At 51.7% G+C, this 19,692-nt stretch overlaps 1 protein-coding gene across 1 annotated transcript; it reads left to right on the forward strand.

Moving 5' to 3' along the window:
• Positions 1-318: 318 nt before the first annotated feature.
• On the forward strand, positions 319-1,251 carry LOC135441456 (olfactory receptor 14J1-like). The gene has a single exon (XM_064701002.1). The coding sequence runs from the start codon at positions 319-321 to the stop codon at positions 1,249-1,251; it is 933 nt and encodes a 310-aa protein (XP_064557072.1).
• Positions 1,252-19,692: the final 18,441 nt, after the last annotated feature.

Consider the following 19,692-nt stretch of genomic DNA (forward strand, 5'->3'; position numbering starts at 1 on the left):
CCCTGAACTACAGGGAGGTGGAATGGGCAAAGTGCACCTGTGTGGGGACCAGCAGGTCTGACTGCAATGGGGCAGAGGGAGCCCTGTTTTCCCTTTGGGCTTCCCCAGGGTTCAGGCTGAGAGCAGTGCATAAGGTGATTCAGTAACTCAGGAGCATAAACCCAAGCTCAAGAGTAAACATACTGAGTGAAGTTTCCCCACAGGTAGAGAAGTAGTTTTGAGGGAATTCCTAAAATAACCCTATAGGGTTGATTCCAAGAGCTTGGTCTCAGCTTTTCAATGTCTTGTTTCTACAGTCCACAATGCCCAGAGTTAGGAATGTCCAACAGCAGCTCCATCAGGCACTTCCTCCTGCTGGCATTGGCAGACACGCGGCAGCTGCAGCTCCTGCACTTCTGCCTCTTGCTGGGCATCTCCCTGGCTGCCCTCCTGGGCAACGGCCTCATCATCAGCGCCGTAGCCTGCGGCCACCACCTGCACACGCCCATGTTCTTCTTCCTGCTCAACCTGGCCCTCAGCGACCTGGGCATGATCTGCACCACTGTCCCCAAAGCCATGCACAATTCCCTCTGGAACACCAGGGACATCTCCTACACTGGATGTGCTGCACAGGTTTTTTTTTTTGTTTTTTATGCTACGGCAGATTTTTGCCTCTTGACCGTCATGTGCTACGACCGCTATGTGTCCATCTGCAAACCCCTGCACTATGGGACCCTCCTGGGCAGCAGAGCTTGTGCCCACATGGCAGCAGCTGCCTGGGCCAGTGCCTTTCTCAATGCTCTGCTGCTCACAGCCAATACATTTTCCCTGCCCCTGTGCCATGGAAATACCCTGGGCCAGTTCTTCTGTGAGGTGCCTCAGATCCTCAAGATCTCCTGCTCTAAATCCTACCCCAGGGAACTTGGTCTTCTTGTAGTTACTGGTAGTTTATCATTTGGCTGTTTTGTGTTCATTGTTTTCTCCTATGTGCAGATCTTCAGGGCCGTGCTGAGGATCCCCTCTGAGCAGGGACGGCACAAAGCCTTTTCCACCTGCCTCCCTCACCTGGCCGTGGTCTCCCTGTTCATTAGCACTGCCATGTTTTCTTACCTGAAGCCCCCCTCCCTGTCCTCCCCATCCTTGGATCTAGCCCTGTCAGTTCTGTACGCTGTGGTGCCCCCAGCGCTGAACCCCCTCATCTACAGCCTGAGGAACCAGGAGCTCAAGGCTGCAGTGTGGACACTGATGACTGGATGGTTTTGGGAACATTAAACTGCTGGCCTGTGTTTGCAATTCACTTATAATAAAAGTAATACTTAATACTTCTTCTTGGTTTCATTACAGAGTTTCTTTACCTTTGTTTTACTTTTTTCTTATTGTCACAAAAAAATTTCATTGTTTGGGCAATTGGTCATTTTCTTTCTGTCCACCTTCCTTGTGGCCACAGACTGTGTCAATGAGGGGCTGCACTCTTGGTGCCTTTAAATGAAATGATGATCACTCCCAGCAAAGTTTTCTACAGCACACTGCAGAATCTTTTTGCTCATTTGTTGCCTTCTCTGGAGCTGCAGCAGCAATGTCTGTGTGCAGAGCTGGGGGCAGATCAGTGCTGGCCCAGCAGCTGTGCCCAGCAGCAGCAGCACTTGGTGTTGCCAGTGCTGCTGCCGTGGCCCTGCCCCGCTGCCCTGGTGGCCCTGGTGTTGCTGCAGGGCCTGAGTGCTCTCGGGGCCGGGCACAGCCCTGGGGGTGGCAGTGCCGGGGCTGCAGCAGGGACAGGCCATGGGCACTGCTGGGGCAGCGCTGACGCCTCAGCCCAGGGCCTGGGGGCTCCAGGCTCCTTGCCCAGGCTCTCTCAAGAACACACCCAGGCCAATGCTCAGCACAGAAAAGCCCCGTGAGCAGCCCCAGGCTGGCCGTGGGCAGGCTGGGGGCAAACAGCATGGCTGGGGCTCTGCAAGGGCCCTGGGGCAGACGGGAAGGAGCAGCAGAGCAGGGGCTGATCCATCCCCAGTGCGCTGCACAGCCCAGGGCAGCGTCCCAGAGCGTCCTCATGGAGCTGCCAACAACATCCCCCCTCTGCAGCCCTGGCCTCTCCCCCAGCTCACACAGGTGCCCCATCCTTGCAGGCACAGACACGGCAGCACTGGCTCAGCAGCCCCTGTTTGCATTGCACAGAGCAGGGGAAGCACCCCCATGCTGTTGGTGTGGGGACATGAACCTGAAGGAGCACAAATGCCATCAGACCCTGGGGCCAGCAAGGGCTGGGGGACAGCAGAGAAGCTGCTCAGCTTTGTCCTGGCCTCTGCAGTCAGCCAGAAAGTTTGTTCCCATCAGCTGGGAGTTTCCTGTCCCACTGCAGACGCTGTTGCTCAGAGCCATGGCTGCCTGGCAGCCACTCCCAAACTGCACTGAGCACTTCCTTTTCTTTACCTTTGCTTTCTTTACTCCTTCTGCTTCATATTTCTTCCTCTTGCCCACCCCAGGGGGCCCAGAACTGGACACAGCACTCGAGGTGCTGCCCAACCAGTGCTGAGCACAGGGGAAGAATCACTGCCTTGCTCCTGCTGGCCACACCATTCCTGATCCAGGCCAGGAGCCATTGGCCTTCTTGGCCATCTGGGCACACTGCTGGCTCATGTCCAGCCTGCTGTCCATCAGTCCCTGCAGGTCCTTTACTTCCTGACTGGCTGCTCTCCAGCCACTCTGTCCCCAGCCTGTAGTGCTGCAGGGGTTGATGTGGCCGAAGTGCAGGACCTGGCATTTGGACTTGTTAAACCTCACCTTGTTTGGTTTGGGTCCTGGATCCAGCCTGTCCGGGGCCCTGTGCAGAGCCCTCCTACCCTCCAGCAGATTAAACACGCACCCAACTTTGTGTCAGCATGGTTTCCCAGAGTGTCCCAATGGTCTCCATGGTTCCATGCTGCCTCCCAGTGTCACAATGTCCCTTTGGTTCCATAGGACCCCTTGGTGTCACAAAGTCCCTTGGATCTTTAGCCCTGCAGTGTCACAATGGCCCTTGGTCCCCCAAGGCCCTGAAGTGTCACACTGGATTCTTGCTTCCATGAATCATAGAATCACTGAATTTCTAGGCTGGAAGAGACCTTTAAGATCATCGAGTCCAATCCATGTTCTAACATCTCAACCAGATCATGGCACCAAGTGCCACATCCAGTCTTCCCTTAAACACATCGAGGGATGGTGACTCCACCACCTCACTGGGTCAATGATTCCAGTATTACCACTCTTTCTGTGAAAAATTTCCTCCTTAATTCTAGCCTCTATCTCTCTTGGCGCAACTTGAGACTGTGTCCTCTTGTTCTGTCTGTTGTTGCCCGGAGAAAGAGACCGACCCCCATCTCACCACAGCCACCCTTCAGGAAGTTGAAGAGGGTGATAAGGTCACCTCTGAGTCTCCTTTTCTCCAGGCTGAACAACCCCAGCTTTCTCAGTCGTTCTTCATATGGCTTGTGCTCCAAGCCCCTCACCAGCCTCGTTGCTCTCCTTTGGACACGCTCAAGCATCTCAACATCCCTCCTAAACTGAGGGGCCCAGAACTGGATGCAATACTCAAGGTGTGGCCTCACCAGTGCCAAGTACAGGGGAAGAATGACCTCCCTACTCCCACTGGCCACACTGTTCCTGATACTGGCCAGGATGCCATTGGCCTTCTTGGCCACCACGGCACTCTGCTGGCTCATGTTCAGCCGACTGTCAACCAGCACCCCCAGGTCCCTTTCCTCCTGAGCACTGTCCAGCCACACTGTCCCCAGCCTATAACGTTGCAGGGGGTTATTGTGGCCAAAGTGCAGGACTCGGCACTTGGACTTATTGAACTTCATCCCATTAGATTCTGCCCATCCATCCAACTGTTCCAAATCCCTCTGCAAAGCCCTCCCTCCCTCTAACAGATCAACACACGCTCCCAGCTTAGTGTCATCTGCAAATTTGCTAATAAAGGACTCTAAACCCTCATCCATGTCATCAATAAAAATATTAAACAGAACTGGCCCCAGCACAGACCCCTGAGGGACACCACTGGTGACTGGCCACCAGCTGGATGCAGCACCAATCACCACCACTCTCTGGGCCCGGCCATGCAGCCAGTTCCTAACCCAGCAAAGAGTGCTCCTGTCCAAGCCATGGGCTGCCAGCTTGTCTAGGAGTATGCTATGGGAGACAGTGTCAAAAGCCTTGCTGAAATCCAAATAAACAACATCTGCAGCCTTCCCTGCATCCACTAGGCGGGTTACCTGGTCATAAAAGGTGACCAGGTTGGTCAAACATGACCTACTCCTCCTAAATCTATGCTGGCTGGGTCTGATACCCTGGCCATCTTGTAAATTCTGTGTGATGGCACTTAATATAAACTGTTCCATTATTTTGCCAGGTAGTGAGGTCAGGCTGACTGGTCTATAATTACCAGGATCCTCCTTTGCACCCTTTTTGTGAATGGGTATCACATTGGCCAGCTTCCAGTCATCCATAACCTCACCAGTGAGCCAGGACTGTTGGTAAGTGATGGAGAGTGGCTTTGCAATCTCATTTGCCAGCTCTCTCATTACCCTGGGGTGGATCCCGTCTGGTCCCATAGATTTATGAATATCTAAGCATTTCAGTAGTTGTATGACTGCCTCTTCTTGGATAATGGGGGGACCATTCTGCTCCCTGACACCATCAACCAGCCCAGGCAGGCAGGTGTCTTGAGGGCAAGTCATCTTCCCACTAAAAACTGAAGCAAAGTAGGCATTAAGCACTTCTGCCTCCTCCTCATCTGCAGATACTAAGTTCCCTCCCTTGTCCAATAAAGAACAAAGGCTGGTCTTACCCTTCCTTGTAGCATTAATGTATATGCTAAGACATTTTTTATTATCCTTTACAGAAATCGCCATTCTAGATTCAAACAGAGCTTTGGCCTGCCTAATTTTTTGTCTACATGCTCTAGCAGCCTTCTTGAACACTCCCTTAGAGACATGACCCTCTTTCCAATGCTGATACATCCTCTTTTTATTCCTAAGTTCCTCCAAAACCTCCTTGCCCAGCCAGGCTGGATATTTACCCCATTGACTGATCTTTCAGCACACAGGGACAGTCTGTTCTTGTCACATTTCTTGTCACAATCTTCTGCCACATTTCCCCAGCACAGGCACTCCTGTGTGCACACAGACACAAAGAGTCAGTGCCAGGCACCTGTGAGCAATTCCCCTGAGGGCAGGAAATGCTCCCTGAGGATCCTTTGGCATCTCCCCAGCAAAGGGCAAAGAGTTGAGCCTGGAGGAGTGGGGGGATCGGCCCAGGCTCCGTCGTTGTTCAGGATCCCCGAGTGCAGCAAACGGGAGAGTTCCCGGCTGGGAGAGGCCCCACTCAGAGGGAGTCGCTGGCCCAGGAGAGTTCCAAGGGCTCCTTTTGGAGCGCTGTTTGCAGGGCCCCAAGAGAGGGGCTTCAGTCCCAGCAATGGCTCATCCTGGCTGCACTTGGCACCAACAGCTTTCTTTGGCAGTGTGAGAACAGCGATGTTGTGCCATGGAGGGAACAGAAACAGTTCCCAGGGCTTCTGCTACAGAACCCAGGAGCTGGTTGGGCAGCAGCAGTGCCTGGAGCAGACAGTGTTTGTGATGAGCTGCAGAGGAGCTGAGCCCAGGGGCTGTTGGCCAAGGCTGAGCCCCAAGGAGCATTTCTCAGCTGGCAGGGCGGCCTGAGAAGGGGAGGGGGGAATGCAGCAGCACAGGGCCATGGAACCAAGGGACCATTGTGACACTGTGGGGCCCTGTGAGACCAAGGGACCATTGTGACACTGTGGGACCCTGTGAGACCAAGGGACCATTGTGACACTGTGGGGCCTCATGGAATCATGGAGATCACTGTGACGTTGCTGGGCCTCATGGAACCAAGGGAACTGTAGTGACACTGTGGCTCCAGGAATGTAGGGATCATTGTGACATTGAGAGGCCCCATCAAACCAAGGGTCCATTATTACACCACGGGCTCTCATGGAACCAAGGAGACCATTGTGACACTTTGGGGTTTCATGGAACCAAGGGGCCATTGGGACACTGCGAGACTCCATGGAGCCAAGGTCCATTGTGATATTACAGGGGCTCATGGAATCATGGAGACACCATGAAGACACTTGACAGCCTCATGGAACCAAGGGGCCATTGTGACACTGAGGGGACTCATGAAATCATAGAGACCATTGTGACACTATGAGGCCCCATGGAATAAGCAAAGCATTGTGACACTGCAGGGCCTCATGGAACCAGTGAGACCATTGTGACCCTGGGGGTCCCCATAAACCAAGAGCACCATCGTGATACTGTTGGGCCTTGCTAAACCAAAGGTCCTTTGTGACACTGCAGGGCCGCATGGAACCAAAGGTCCATTGTGACATTGCAGGGCCTCGTGTCATCAGTGGTCCATTGTGACACTGGGCCACTAAAGGAGACCATTGTGACACTGCAGGGCTTCACGGAACCTCGAGGCCATGGTGACATTGTGGAACACCACTGAACAAGGAGTTCATTGTGACATTTCAGGCCTGCATGGAACCAAAGCTCCAGGATGACACAGAGGGGCCTTCTGTCAGCAATGGTCCATTGTGACACTGTGGAACCAAAGAGACCATTGTGACACTGCAAATCCCCAAGGTCCAAAGTCCATTGTGACATTGCAAGGCTCATGGAAAAGAAGAGTCACATGACATTGTGGGACCTGGGGAACCACGGAGACCATTGTGACACTGCAAGGCCTGATGGAATCATTGGGACCATTGTGACACTGCGGGGCCTTCTGGAACCTAGGGGCCATTGTGACACTGCGGGACTCCATTGAACCAAGGGTCTATTGTGACACTGCAGGTCTTCTTGTAATCAAGGAGCCCTTGTGACACTGCTGGACCCCATAGAAACAAGTCACCATTATGGCACTGTGGGGCCTCATAGATCCAAGGCACCATTGTGACAGGGTGGGGCCCCATAAAACCAAAGGAACAAAGAACAGGTCTGGTTGGTTTGGCCTCCCAGGGGCCACCTGACTGGTCCAGCTGACCCTGGCATGTTGAGGATCTCTTCTCATCTGCTGCTGAAGCACGGGGACTCCATGCTTTCCTTCCTATGGAAAAGAACTCTCCTTCTCCTCCAGGAACCCATGGTCAGATTTGGGATTTCTCCTCCAAATTTCCTTATATCCAGGGATTGTTCCCATAGGAATATTGCCAGTACAAATCTGGCTGCAGTGGTTTCTCAAGGGTCTCTGTGCTTTCCTTCCTATGGGAAAGGACTGTCCTGCTTCTCCAGGTGTCCATGGCCGAGATTGTGTTTTCACCTCCAAAATTCCCTAAATCCAAAGACTGCTCCCAGACAAAATCTGCCTTTCCGGTCAAGTCTGGCTGGCCTTGGTCTAGTGAGGCTCTCACCTGCTTTCCAAACACTGGGGCTCTCTCTTTCCTTCCCATGGAAAAGAACTCTCCTTCTCAGCCAGGTGCCCATGGCTAGAATTGGGATTTCAACTCCAGCATTTCCCTGTTGTGACAGACTGGAGGAGATTGTTGGCTGGAAACAATTTGTGTAGGGGGGAGGAAGGGGCAGGTCCAGCCCTGCCCTGCCCTGTGACCCCAATCCCCGCAGAGCCTCTATCCCAGCCCAGCAGTGGCTGCCAGTCCCTGGCACAGCACAGGCAATGTCCACAGCCACCTCTGCAGCCCCAGCCAAGCTCCTGAGAGACCAAATGAGCCCAAGTCCCACCTGTGAGAAGGGCCCAGGGAGACCAAGGGCAATTGAGGGCTGACCACAAGGCAAGCACACACCTTGACCCTACCTCCTCTTGGAATTTCCATCTGAACGCTGCTGGAATCCAGGAGTTGGTAGCTGTGTGTGCTTCTCTGTATCTTTTTTGTCTTTCTCTCTTTTCAATTCACGCTTTTTGAAAATTTTGAGTAACTTAAAATTCATCAAGCTAAGACTTTGCGAAGGTGAATGGGCCAAGTCAGTGCTTTGAGAATTGTTTTTTGTTGATTGAATGTCATATTAAACCTTTTGCCAAAGTTTCTCTGATTTTTCTAAAATCCCCAGTAAAGGCTGTTTTGTTCTTTTGAGCTCCCAGCCACATTCCACACTCCATTTCCCAGCTGGAGCCGCTGGTGCCTCTGAGTTGTGCTGCCCCAGCCCCAGGGACGCTCTCCTTGTCTGCCCATTCCCCCACGGTCTCTGGGCAGGGATGGCCTCAGTGGGGGCTGCTGACATCCTCAGCACCTTGGAGGCTGCTGCTGAATTTTCCTGCTGCAGAGGCTTGTTCAGCCTTCAGCTCTTGAGTGCAGGAATTCAGTGTCCCAGGGCTCATTAACATTCAGAACACCTGAACAAGCCAAGCCCCTGGGGATAATGTGATGTAATTTCCAAATCTTTTGTGGTTAATTCAACATATTTCATAAGTGCATTCACAGTGAAGATATTATATTTACAAAGGTAGTGAGAAATTTCTTTTTTTAGGTCCTGTGTAGGTTTTTTTCCCCTGTTCATTCATTGACATGTGCAATCTCTAATTGACACTGAATCCAAGTATCACCTCATGCAGTTTGAATAGATTTGAAAATCAAGACCCTTCATGGCTGACAATCAATCAGACTCTGTCCCTACCCCCACCCCACCATTTCCCCCATCCAAGCCCTGGCACTCAGAGCAGCCTTGTGCAAATCTGAGCTCCCTCCAGCCCAGGCTGCACCTGCAGCTTTCAGCTCCTTGGCTTCAACTCCCACCTGCTTTCCTTGGAGAAGGAGCTGCCCGAGACACAGAGGGATGTTCATTTATTGTCAGCCAAAATAGCCAAGGGGAGGCACAGCTCCATCAAATGCAAAAGTCATTCCTCTGCTGGGCTCTGCCCTGCCCCTGATCCCCACAGCCTGTCCTGTTTCCTTCATCCCTCCTTTGCCAGGCTCTTTCTGGGACAAGGGAGCTCTGCTCTGGCTATGGAAGGAGGTGCAAGTGCCACCATTGCAGTGGGAACCACAACTCATTAGGTTTGTGTCCTTTGGGAGTCAGGAACTGTGGGACTCAGAGGCACACGAAGTTTGTCTTCATGGCACATGTAAAAATGTAAATATGATAAAATTTAATAAAAACCAAAATCCTTCCCTCTTCTCCATTTGACATTCCAGAAACATATGATATGTCCACCATCCACAAAGGATTTCCATACAGGAAGGATTTTAGACAAAGACAACTTAGTTGTAGTTTTATGTCACTCTTGCTCCGGTCTGAAACAGGGCCCAGCATCGTGCCGGGATCGTCAGAGAGCTGAGGTGTGTGCTGGAATTCAATGCCCTCCCCATCCTGCAGAGCAGCCCTGCATTTCCCTGCTGCAGCCTTGGTTCTCCAGCACAGCCATGGAGGCTCTTTGGGCTATGGAGTGTTGCTGCAGCCCCCAAGGGCAGCTGAGCTCTGCCTTTGGCACAGTCAGGCCTGGCCAGTGCAGGCCATGCTCAGCAATTGCTTGTGCGTGCCTGGCCTTGCTGTCAGCCCTGGCATCAGCTACGTGGCCCCTTTGTGGCCCTGTACTGGCCCAGCCATGGCGGCCCAGACCTTGTGCAGGCCCAGCCCAGTCCAGGAGCATTGCGGCTGGGAATGCCCCTGTGCTGTGGTGTCCACAGCAGCCTTGGGGCTCTGTGCCCCATGGCCTCCCTGCTGGGCAGCCTCTGCCACCTACTGCAAAGCCCCTGGCACCTGTGGGGCTGCACAGACAGCCCTGCCCCGGGCTCTGCCGGCCTCTGGGCCAGCAGAGAGGCAGCCAGGGCTGGCCATGGCCGGGAACAGGCCCTGAGCCCCGCAGGAGGATGGAGCTGGGCCACAGCCAAACTCAGCCCAGGCCAAAGCTGGGCTCAGCAGCCAGGGCTGCCAAGGGCTGGGCACAGAGGCTGGTGCTGACAAATGTCCTGGGGCCCCCTCCCTGCTCTGTCCATGCCACCCAGGGCACAGAGCAGCCTCCTCTCTGGGCCACTTGCCTGTTTGCAATGCCTTGCACAGGCGCTGGCCCTGCCCCACAAGGCCTGGCCTGAGTCCTGTCCCTGCACGCTCAGCCAGGCTGAGATGGACACTGATGGTTTCTGGGCCAGGCTCTCTGAGCCCAGCCCAGCTCCCTGCAAGCTCTGCCAGCTGCCCTGAGCTCTGGGCAGCACCAAGGGCCTCTCCCCAGCCCAGCCCAGCCGGCTCTGGCCCCACAGCTCTGCTCAGGCCAGGCTGCTCTGGGCACTGCCCCACGGCCTCAGCCCCTGGCAAGGGCACAGCAGCAGCTGCAGCTGCCACAGGACTCAGCCCCAGCCATGGGGAAGGTGCTTGGCCAAGGCCAAAGGAGGCTCCCTGGCTGCCCTGCTCCCCTCTGCCTGAGGTGCTGAGAGCTCTGCAGCCCCTGCTGCCATCCCATCTGCCCAGGGCAGCACAAGAGCCCCAGCCTTGGGGCCCTCAAGAGCTGCTCCTGCTCCAGGCCCAGGGCCCATGCCAAAGCTGGGGCAGCCACAAAGCTGTGCCCATTTCTGTTCATTGCTGCTCTGATGGGGATGGATCCTCAGCCACTTAGAGGCTGATGATGAATTTTCCTCCTCCAGAGGCTTCTTCTTTCTTCAGCACTTCATTTCAGGAATTCAGTGAGAAAAGCTCATAAACATTTGCTCAAAACACTAGAACAATACAAGCCCCATGGAAAAAATCTAAGTTTTCAATATTTCTGTTGTTAATTCACAAGTGTAATAAAAGTGAAATTGCTCTATTGAAAAAAACCCCATAACTGTTTTTTCCTGTTTTCTTTTACTATTTATGGATTGATCTCAGCAATGTCCAGTTGGTATAAACCCCCAGAACCTTCAAATGCATCTTGAACATATATGAAAATCAAGACCCTTCATGGCTGACAGTCAAACAGAATTTTTCCACACCTCCTCCCTACCAATTCCCTCATCCCATGCCTGTAACTCCTACGGATCAGGAATGGTGTGGCGAGCAGGAACAGGGCAGGGATTCTTCCCCTGTGCTCAGCACTGCTTGGGCAGCTCCTCAAATGCTGTGTCCAGTCCTGGCCCCCCAATTTACGAAGGACATGGAGGGGCTGGAGCATTTCCAGAGAAGGGCGACAAGGTTGGGGAGGGGTCTGGAACACAAGAGCTTTGAAGAGTGGCTGAGGGAGCTGCTGGGGTTGTTTATCCCTGAGAAGAGGAGGCCCAAGGGCGACAATGCAGTGTGGGGGCAAAGGTTGGACTTGATGACCTCCAAGGTCTTTTCCAACCTTACATACTCAGGGATTCTCTGAAACTACCCTTGGAGCAGTTCAGCATGAGCCCTGGGCCTCCTCTTGAGAAGCTCCAGCAGCCCAGGTCCCTCAGCTTCTCCTGCCAGCCCCAAAGCCCATCCTGTCAGTCCTGCAGAGACTCTGCAGCTCCTCCTCATTGCCCAGAACAGAGAGCCCCAGAGCCAGACACAGCAGCCCAGATGTGCCCCCATGGCCTGGGGTGCCTCTGGCAAGGGAGCAGCACCATGCACTGCAGGAGCCTGCAGACAATTTCTGCAGCACTTGTAGGATGATCCTGCTGCCCAAGGGACGTTTCTATGGTGGCAAATCAGGAACTGCAATGGGGAGTGTAGCCAGAGAGGAAAGGGCAAACAGGGATGGGCTGTTTGCAGGGCAGGGAACAGGGATGGGCAATGGGAAGAAATTTGTATCAGGGAGAGTAAAGAAAGAAAAGGTGAAGGGAACGAAATGCTCAGGGCATTTTGGGGGTTCCTGCCAGGCAGCCCTGGCTCTGAGCAACAACATCTGCAGTGGCACAGGAAACTCCCAGCTGATGGAACAAACTCTCTGGCTGACTGCAGAGGCCAGGACAAAGCTGAGTGGTTTCCCTGGTGTCCCCCAGCCCTTGCTGGCCCCAGGGGCTGATGGCATTTGTGCTCCCTCAGGTTCATGTCCCCACACCAACAGCATGGGGGTGCTCCCCCTGCTCTGTGCAATGCAAACGGGGGCTGCTGAGCCAGTGCTGCTGTGTCTGTGCCTGCAAGGATGGGGCACCTGTGTGAGCTGGGGGAGAGGCCAGGGCTGCAGAGGGGGGATGTTGTTGGCAGCTCCATCAGGACACTCTGGGACGCTGCCCTGGGCTGTGCAGCGCACTGGGGATGGATCAGCCCCTGCTCTTCTGCTCCTTCCTGTCTGCCCAGGGCCCTTGCAGAGCCCCAGCCATGCTGTTTGCCCCCAGCCTGCCCACGGCCAGCCTGGGGCTGCTCACGGGGGTTTTCTGTGCTGAGCATTGGCCTGGGTGTGTTCTTGAGAGAGCCTGGGCAAGGAGCCTGGAGCCCCCAGGGCCTGGGCTGAGGCGTCAGTGCTGCCCCAGCAGTGCCCATGGCCTGTCCCTGCTGCAGCCCCGGCACTGCCACCCCCAGGGCTGTGCCCGGCCCCGAGAGCACTCAGGCCCTGCAGCAACACCAGGGCCACCAGGGCAGCGGGGCAGGGCCACGGCAGCAGCACTGGCAACACCAAGTGCTGCTGCTGCTGGGCACAGCTGCTGGGCCAGCACTGATCTGCCCCAGCTCTGCACACAGACATTGCTGCTGCAGCTCCAGAGAGGGCAACAATAGGGCATCTCTGCACAAAACTTTGCTGGGAGATCCTTTATTTCCTTTAAAGCCACAAGGAAACCAGCCTCTCATTGACACAGTCTGTGACCATAGGGAAGGGAGAGAGAAACAAAATGAGAAATGGCACAAAGAATGACATTTCTGTGTGGACAATATGAAAACAGCAAAAGAAAGGAAAAAACTAACAACCAAATGAACAAGAAGTATCAAAGGTGACTTTTATTACAAATGATTGGCAGAAATTGGCCAGCAGTTTAATGTTCCTGAAACCATCCAGTTATCAGTGTCCAAACTGCAGCCTTGAGCTCCCGGTTCCTCAGGCTGTAGATGAGGGGGTTCAGGGCTGGAGGCACCACCGAGTACAGAACTGACAGGGCCAGATCCAGGGATGGGGAGGACATGGAGGAGGGCTTCATGTGGGCAAACACTGCAGTGCTGAGGAACAGGGAGACCACAGCCAGGTGAGGGAGGCAGGTGGAAAAGGTTTTATGCCGTCCCTGCTTAGAGGGGATCCTCAGCACGGCCCTGAAGATCTGCACATAGGAGAAAACAATGAACACAAAACAACCAGAACATAAACAGGTAGTTACTGCAATGACCCCATATTCCCTGAGGGAGCTGGTGTGTGAACAGGAGAGCTTGAGGATCTGTGGGATTTCACAGAAGAACTGGCCCAGGGCACTGCCATGACACAGGGGCAGGGAAAATGTATTGGCTGTGTGCAGCAGAGCATTGAGAAAGGCACTGGCCCAGGCAGCTGCTGCCATGTGGGCACAAGCTCTGCTGCCCAGGAGGGTCCCGTAGTGCAGGGGTTTGCAGATGGACACGTAGCGGTCGTAGCACATGATGGTCAGGAGGAAATAATCTGCTGAGATGAAGAACATAAAAAAAAAGAGCTGTGCAGCACATCCAGTGTAGGAGATGTCCCTGGTGTCCCAGAGGGAATTGTGCATGGCTTTGGGGACAGTGGTGCAGATGGAGCCCAGGTCAGTGAGGGCCAGGTTGAGCAGGAAGAAGAACATGGGCGTGTGCAGGTGGTGGCTGCAGGCTACGGTGCTGATGATGAGGCCGTTGCCCAGGAGGGCAGCCAGGGAGATGCCCAGCAAGAGGCAGAAGTGCAGGAGCTGCAGCTGCCGCGTGTCTGCCAATGCCAGCAGGAGGAAGTGCCTGATGGAGCTGCTGTTGGACATTTGCTGTTATGCCTTTGCATGGGGATTTGTTAAAAAAGTAATCATGGAATAATTGGGTTTGGAGAGAACTTTAAATATCCCAGCTCAGCCCTGGTGGCTCTGCTCTGCCCTGCAGACCCCTCCCAGCTATGGAACTGACCAGGGGCAGCTCTGGCTCTGCAGGCTCTGTTGGCAACAGCACAGAGACCCTTGAAGAGGCTGGAAAAGTGACATTGATGGTGCCCAAAGTACTCTTTTCTGTCACTGACTTTTTATTTCAGATCTTAGATAAAATGTCCTTATTTTCCTCAGCCTGAACTGAGACATAAATATCTATGTTCAATTTCCCATCCTGGCATCCCAGAGCAGTAGGCTAAAATATCAGGATTTTACCTTTTATGCAGCCCCTGACTTGCTGTGCTCCCTCTGTAATCTACTTGGAAATGCTGTGGAGAAAAGTTCCATGCTAGGAGCAGTCTTGGACAATGCAGCATCCTCCCCACAAAAGAAGAACACTCGCAAGCCTTACCAGCTGTCTCCTCCCACCCAGATCTTGTTCCCCCAGTGCTGGGAGCAGCTGCCATGGCTGGCTGAGAGCTGTCCCTGGCAGGCAGAAGAGTCCCTGCCCCAGCACAGCGCCCTGGGCTGCAGGACCCTGCTCTGCAGGACAGCCCTGGGCACCCCTGGCTGCTCTGCACAAGAGACAATCAGAGAATGTACTCACAGGGTCTGCAGGCATTGGGATGTTCCAGCTTGAGGAGATGGCTCCAGGAGCTGCAGCTGCATTGTCCTGCAGCCAGAGGTTCCTGTGCCAAGGGCTGGCAGTGATTCTGCCCCAAGCACTTCTCAGCCCCTTCCCAGCTCTGACTGATTGAAGCTCTCTGTGCCTCTGTGCTGTGCCCGGGGTGGCTGCAGGCAGTGCCCCAGCCCTGCTGGGCTGTCAGAAGAGCTGCTCATCAGGAGAAATGTGCTTTTGAAGCTGTGCTTGGTTACCAAGAGCTGTCTCTGGACCAGGAGCCCAGCCCAGCTCAGCAGCACAGACACAGCACAAGGACTTTAATGAGCCTCTAAGGCTTTGTGCTCGAGCCCTGAGCGTCAGTCCCTGAGAGGCAGCTGAAGAAACCTCTCCAGAACTCCAAGGCAGAATCCAACTCCAAAGTTTCTTGGACTTTTAATGGGTCCCACTGAGGAGCACAAATGAGAAAGTGTCCCCAGGCCCCAGGCAGAGCAGAGAACTGCAGGCAGTGATGACAGGTGGGGACAAAGAGAAGCCAAGTCTTGGTGCCCTGGGGCACAGCAGGGTCTGTGCCACCAAGGGCTGTGAGGAGACACCTTGTCCTGAGGCCCTGGGGCCTCCTGGCACAGCCCCAGCCAGGCTGGGCACTGTCAGCCCCTTGTCCTGCCCTCAGCATCCCCCCCTAGCCCATATCCCAGTGGCCTCAAGGATCTGCTGGAAGGAGTCCCTGGGGATTCTTCGCCAGGAATGGCCCACGGGGCTCCAGAATGCTCCCGGGGACTGCAGGTTTTTCAAAGAACTTTGGGTTTGGCTTTTGTCTTGGAATCTCTGAGAGGTTTGTGCAATCATGGCCTCCAATTATCTGCTTTAATTAGTCCCTTGGGAGGCTTTGTCAGTAACAACACTCAGTGGGGCTCATTAATGCTTTCAGATACTCAAAGTTTTTTAAGGTACTTAGGATTTTCATTTCCACAATGAGTGTCCAAGCAGTTTTTGTGCCATTCTGGCCTCCAATTCTCTCCTCCAAGGAGTCCATGAGGAGCCTGTGTTGGGGATGGACCTCAGTGGCACCCATCGATTCCTCAAGACACTTTGGGGTTTTCGTCCGACTCTGACTCCAGAAAGGGTTTGTGCAATCTACTCTCAGGCCCTGAGCTTCAAGGGCTCAGCTCCAAATGCTCATTAGGGTCAAGCAATTTCTGACAAATCATGGATCTGCCTTTATTTCCCTCTGGTCTAGTTCAGTTCAGCAAGGACTTTTCCTTTTACAGTTACAGAGAAATATTTCAAAGAGCTTCTATAAAATAGGCAATCTTTTTTTAAAGAGTGTATTTTATTGCTGTTCTCTTTAGAGAAGAGGTGATTGCAGCATTCTGTGATTGATATTGATGTAGGGCCGCTCCTAAGGAGGTCTGGCCAGGTCAGTGTAGTTCTACCTTGGAGCTGACTCAGTGTGGACAACCTTGCATCACATTCCCCAACCTCATGTGAAAAACTATTTTTACTTTCAAAAATTTAAATGCTTTATTAAGGCCTTTTCAAAATACAACAGAAGACTGAATAAAGAAAAGAATAAAGCACCGGGAGCAAAGGATTCAGTCACTGTGTGCTCATCTACAAAATGGATGTTCTATCCTTTATACCTCTATCCCCTCCCAAAGTCTTGTCAATTGACTCCTTCTTCTCTGTCCAGTGGTGGAGATCACTGTCTTACACCTTGATTGGAGCTCAGGTGCTGCCATAGTAACAAGCCCACCCTCCCAAATGCCCCAACTACTGAGGCCATCCTGTGATAACAATGCAAGGGGGAGGGGACGGATAACTATACATCTACAAAATGTCTCTTAACATATATTTAAGGTTCACCCCTTAATTGTGAGAGTCAGCCATAGGATTACTCGTCTATAACAAGCCACCCTTTTCTTTTTCTCTAAGTCATTTTGCTCGAAAAATTAAGTAAAAAATTTTCTCTCTCTCTTGAATGAGTCATACCAGCATCTGCTAATATAGGCAAGGACAGTGGGAACAGGAGAAAAAAATCTCAGGTTTTCCTTAGACACACTTATTTGGAATGGACAAAAGGGAATCACAGAGGTCCAGTATGGCTTTAGCTCCCATCTACCGTACCCATGTGGCTGCAACCCATTGTTGGTGTATCTTAGGGGTGAGTAAAGAGGCCGACTCGGTTCCTGCTCTCCAGTCCCTGTTAAATTAAAAGACAACTGAGGAATGACAGAGGTCTGGTATGGCCTTTTGTCCCTGCCTTACCATGCCTACGGGGTTGCTACCCACAGCAAGGCAATAGAGCCTTCTTGGTAGCAAACAAAGGGGCCAAGTGGTCTTTCTGTCCTTCTTTTGTCTTATTTTCTTAAAGAAGCTGTCCCATTACCTCTTACAGCCCCATGTGTACTTCCCCTCAACAGATGCTGGTAATTCTCACCCATGAAAACAGGAAGACAGTTCTCAAGCTGGTTGGTGGAGGCTTGACTGTACTTTTTGGGCATCTTGGTGTTTTTCTGGTTCTCTCTCAGTCTCTGCTTGAAAGTCAATCTTGTTTCACCCAGCCTCGATGTTACAGTCCATTCTTTGGGTTCTTCTACTGGGCCTTTGACTCTGTTGCCATGAGTCCATCCCCGCTCTGCACTTCGCACGGCCGATTCGGTGATGAGCAGTACTTGAAAGGGACCTTCCCACTGAGGAGTTGGAGGCTGATCTCTCCATGATTTAATCATCACCTAATTCCCGGGATCAATATTATCGATTCCGAAATCCAGGGTGGTATTTTGAGGAATTGCCCCTTTATGTCTTAGCCCGTCTAAGGTTTGTGCTATAGACATCAGTTATTTCTTGGCATTGGCTTCCCCTTCCTTATAGGTGGCAACCCTCTGGGGTGAGGTCAGGAAGGGTAACCCAAACATCATTTCATAGATGATGTGACACATCCAGATCTGACTGGGGTTTGGTTCTAATTCTTAATAAGGCCAAAGGGAGACATTTTATCCATGACATATCCATTCAATCATCAGCTTAAATAGAGCTCGTTAAAGAGTTTGATTCATTCTCTCTACACGACCAGAAGTCTGTGGATGCCATGGAGCATGTAATTCCCATTTTACTCCCAGGGCCTGAACAACTTTCTGCAATATCTTTGATATGAAATGAGTTCTCCAGTCTGAATCGATCCTATTTGCTATCCCATATTGGGGAATGATTAATTCTAGAAGTGTTTTACTCACAACATTGGCATTGGCTTTAACTGTGGGTACCACCTCTACCCAATGAGTCACGTGATCTACTGTCACTGCCACAAACTTCCACCGTTGTACCTGGGGAAGCTCACTAAAGTCTACTTGGATGTTTTGAAAGGACCTTAAGGCTATTTCTAGCCCTCTGTGTGTTTTCCTCATGATTTTCTTATTCACTTGTTGACATATCCCACACTGTTCACTTGCTTAGCTATTCTGAAAATTCCTATGCAGCCCCAATGCCTTAGAAATTGATCACTTAGCACTTGTGCACCCCAGTGTGCTGTTCCATGTATTCCTTCTAGCATTTTCTTGGCAAGGGGTTTATCCAACATTTGTCTCCCATCTGCTAATCTCCACTTCCATTTGTTATCTTTCTTGGCTCCTATTTTAATGAGTTCTTCCTCTTCTGTCAAACTGAATACGGGGACTGTTTGCTCCCATGGTTGTTAATACTATTATTAGTTTTTCTGTCTCTGACTCAGTTGCATTTTTATCTTCTACATTGGCTAAATTAATCCCTCACGCCTCCTGAGTTGCCCCTTTTTATTTCCTTTAACATACACCATTGCTATTTCCTCTGGTTGTTGTAAGGTTTCTAACTCTTCTAGAACAAATTTTTCGTGAATCAGTCCCTTTGCCTTTGAATTTAATAGCCCCCTCTCTTCCCAAATGTTTTCAAAGATATGCACTATTACAAAAGCGTATTTTGAGTCCTGTATATAATGTTCCCCTTTTCCATGCTAATGTTTCCAGAGCTAGCTTTAGGGCATACAACTCACATGCTTTGGCTGACCAGTTGGAAGGTAACTTTCTCTTTTCTATGGCCACCAACCCTTCATGCACTATAGTGTACCTCGATATCCTGTGCCCCTTTATTACCCGTGAAGATACATCGATGTACAATCGTTTTCCACCTTGGAGTGGTTGATCTCTTAGGTCCTCTCTTCCTTTAGTTTGACAGTTTATAACCTCTAGGCAATTATGTATTAGTTCCTCAACTGGTTCTCAATACAAAAACTGGGGATGGTTGTGTTGGTTACTCACAATTAGCTCTAAACCATTATCTATTAAGATGGCTTCATAATTTTACATACAGGAATCAGTGAGTGATTTCTCAGCCTTTTGGTTCTGGATACTTCTAACTGAGTGTGGAGTGTACATTTTAAATTTTCCCCTGATGGTTAATATCTTGGTTTGAAAAGACAGTTGTGCGCCAAGGAAGGCAGGAGCGTTCCTTAAAATGGAAAATGCAAACCCCTTTCCCACCAAATCATTATAATTTCAAAATTGCATGGGGGCTCTCAGGCAAATATATGGGAGCAGTAATAACAGTTCCTTATTAGGGAAGAAAATTAAACAAATAAACAATGCAGTAATACAAAACAGCACTGACAGAGTCAGAATATGACCTGACACCCTGTTGGTCCAGGTGTTGGTAGCAGTCCTATTGAAATGGTGGCTGCAGTCCTCCTGAAGTGGCAGATGTGGTTCTGTTGGAGCACAGATCCTGTAGAAGGGTGTAGCCTTCCTCTGAAGATCCAGTGATGGTGTAGATTGGCCTGGTCTTCCTCTGGGATCCAGTGGAGAAGAAAGCTGCTGTTCTGGGAATCCAGTGGAAAAGGCTGCTCTTCCTCTAGGAATCCGGTGGGAAAGGCTGTTGTGGTGTCCCAAAATCTCAGATTATATCCAGGCCAGAATGCTTGGTTCCTCCCTCTAGGCAGAGCATTTCACAATGGGATGCTGTAATTTTGATCAGGCATGCAGTGACACTCAATGGCCCATTAACAGCAGACGTCTCCCGGGAGGGAGAATTGGTTGTGGAAGAGATAAAGAAGATAAAAGATATTAACAGAAGATTACTGCCACCCCTCTAACAGATGGGAATAGAACACACACATTGCCTCTCAATCCAGGACATTATCCACCCCTTATTCTATTTCCATCTGCATCACAAA

Source organism: Zonotrichia leucophrys, unplaced genomic scaffold (assembly GCF_028769735.1).
Source record: "Zonotrichia leucophrys gambelii isolate GWCS_2022_RI unplaced genomic scaffold, RI_Zleu_2.0 Scaffold_299_64363, whole genome shotgun sequence".
In the NCBI taxonomy this organism is placed as follows: domain Eukaryota; kingdom Metazoa; phylum Chordata; class Aves; order Passeriformes; family Passerellidae; genus Zonotrichia; species Zonotrichia leucophrys.

Bases quoted from the DNA above. Each gene is read 5' to 3' on its own strand.
- LOC135441456 (XM_064701002.1), top strand. From the start codon at position 319: ATGTCCAACAGCAGCTCCATCAGGCACTTCCTCCTGCTGGCATTGGCA.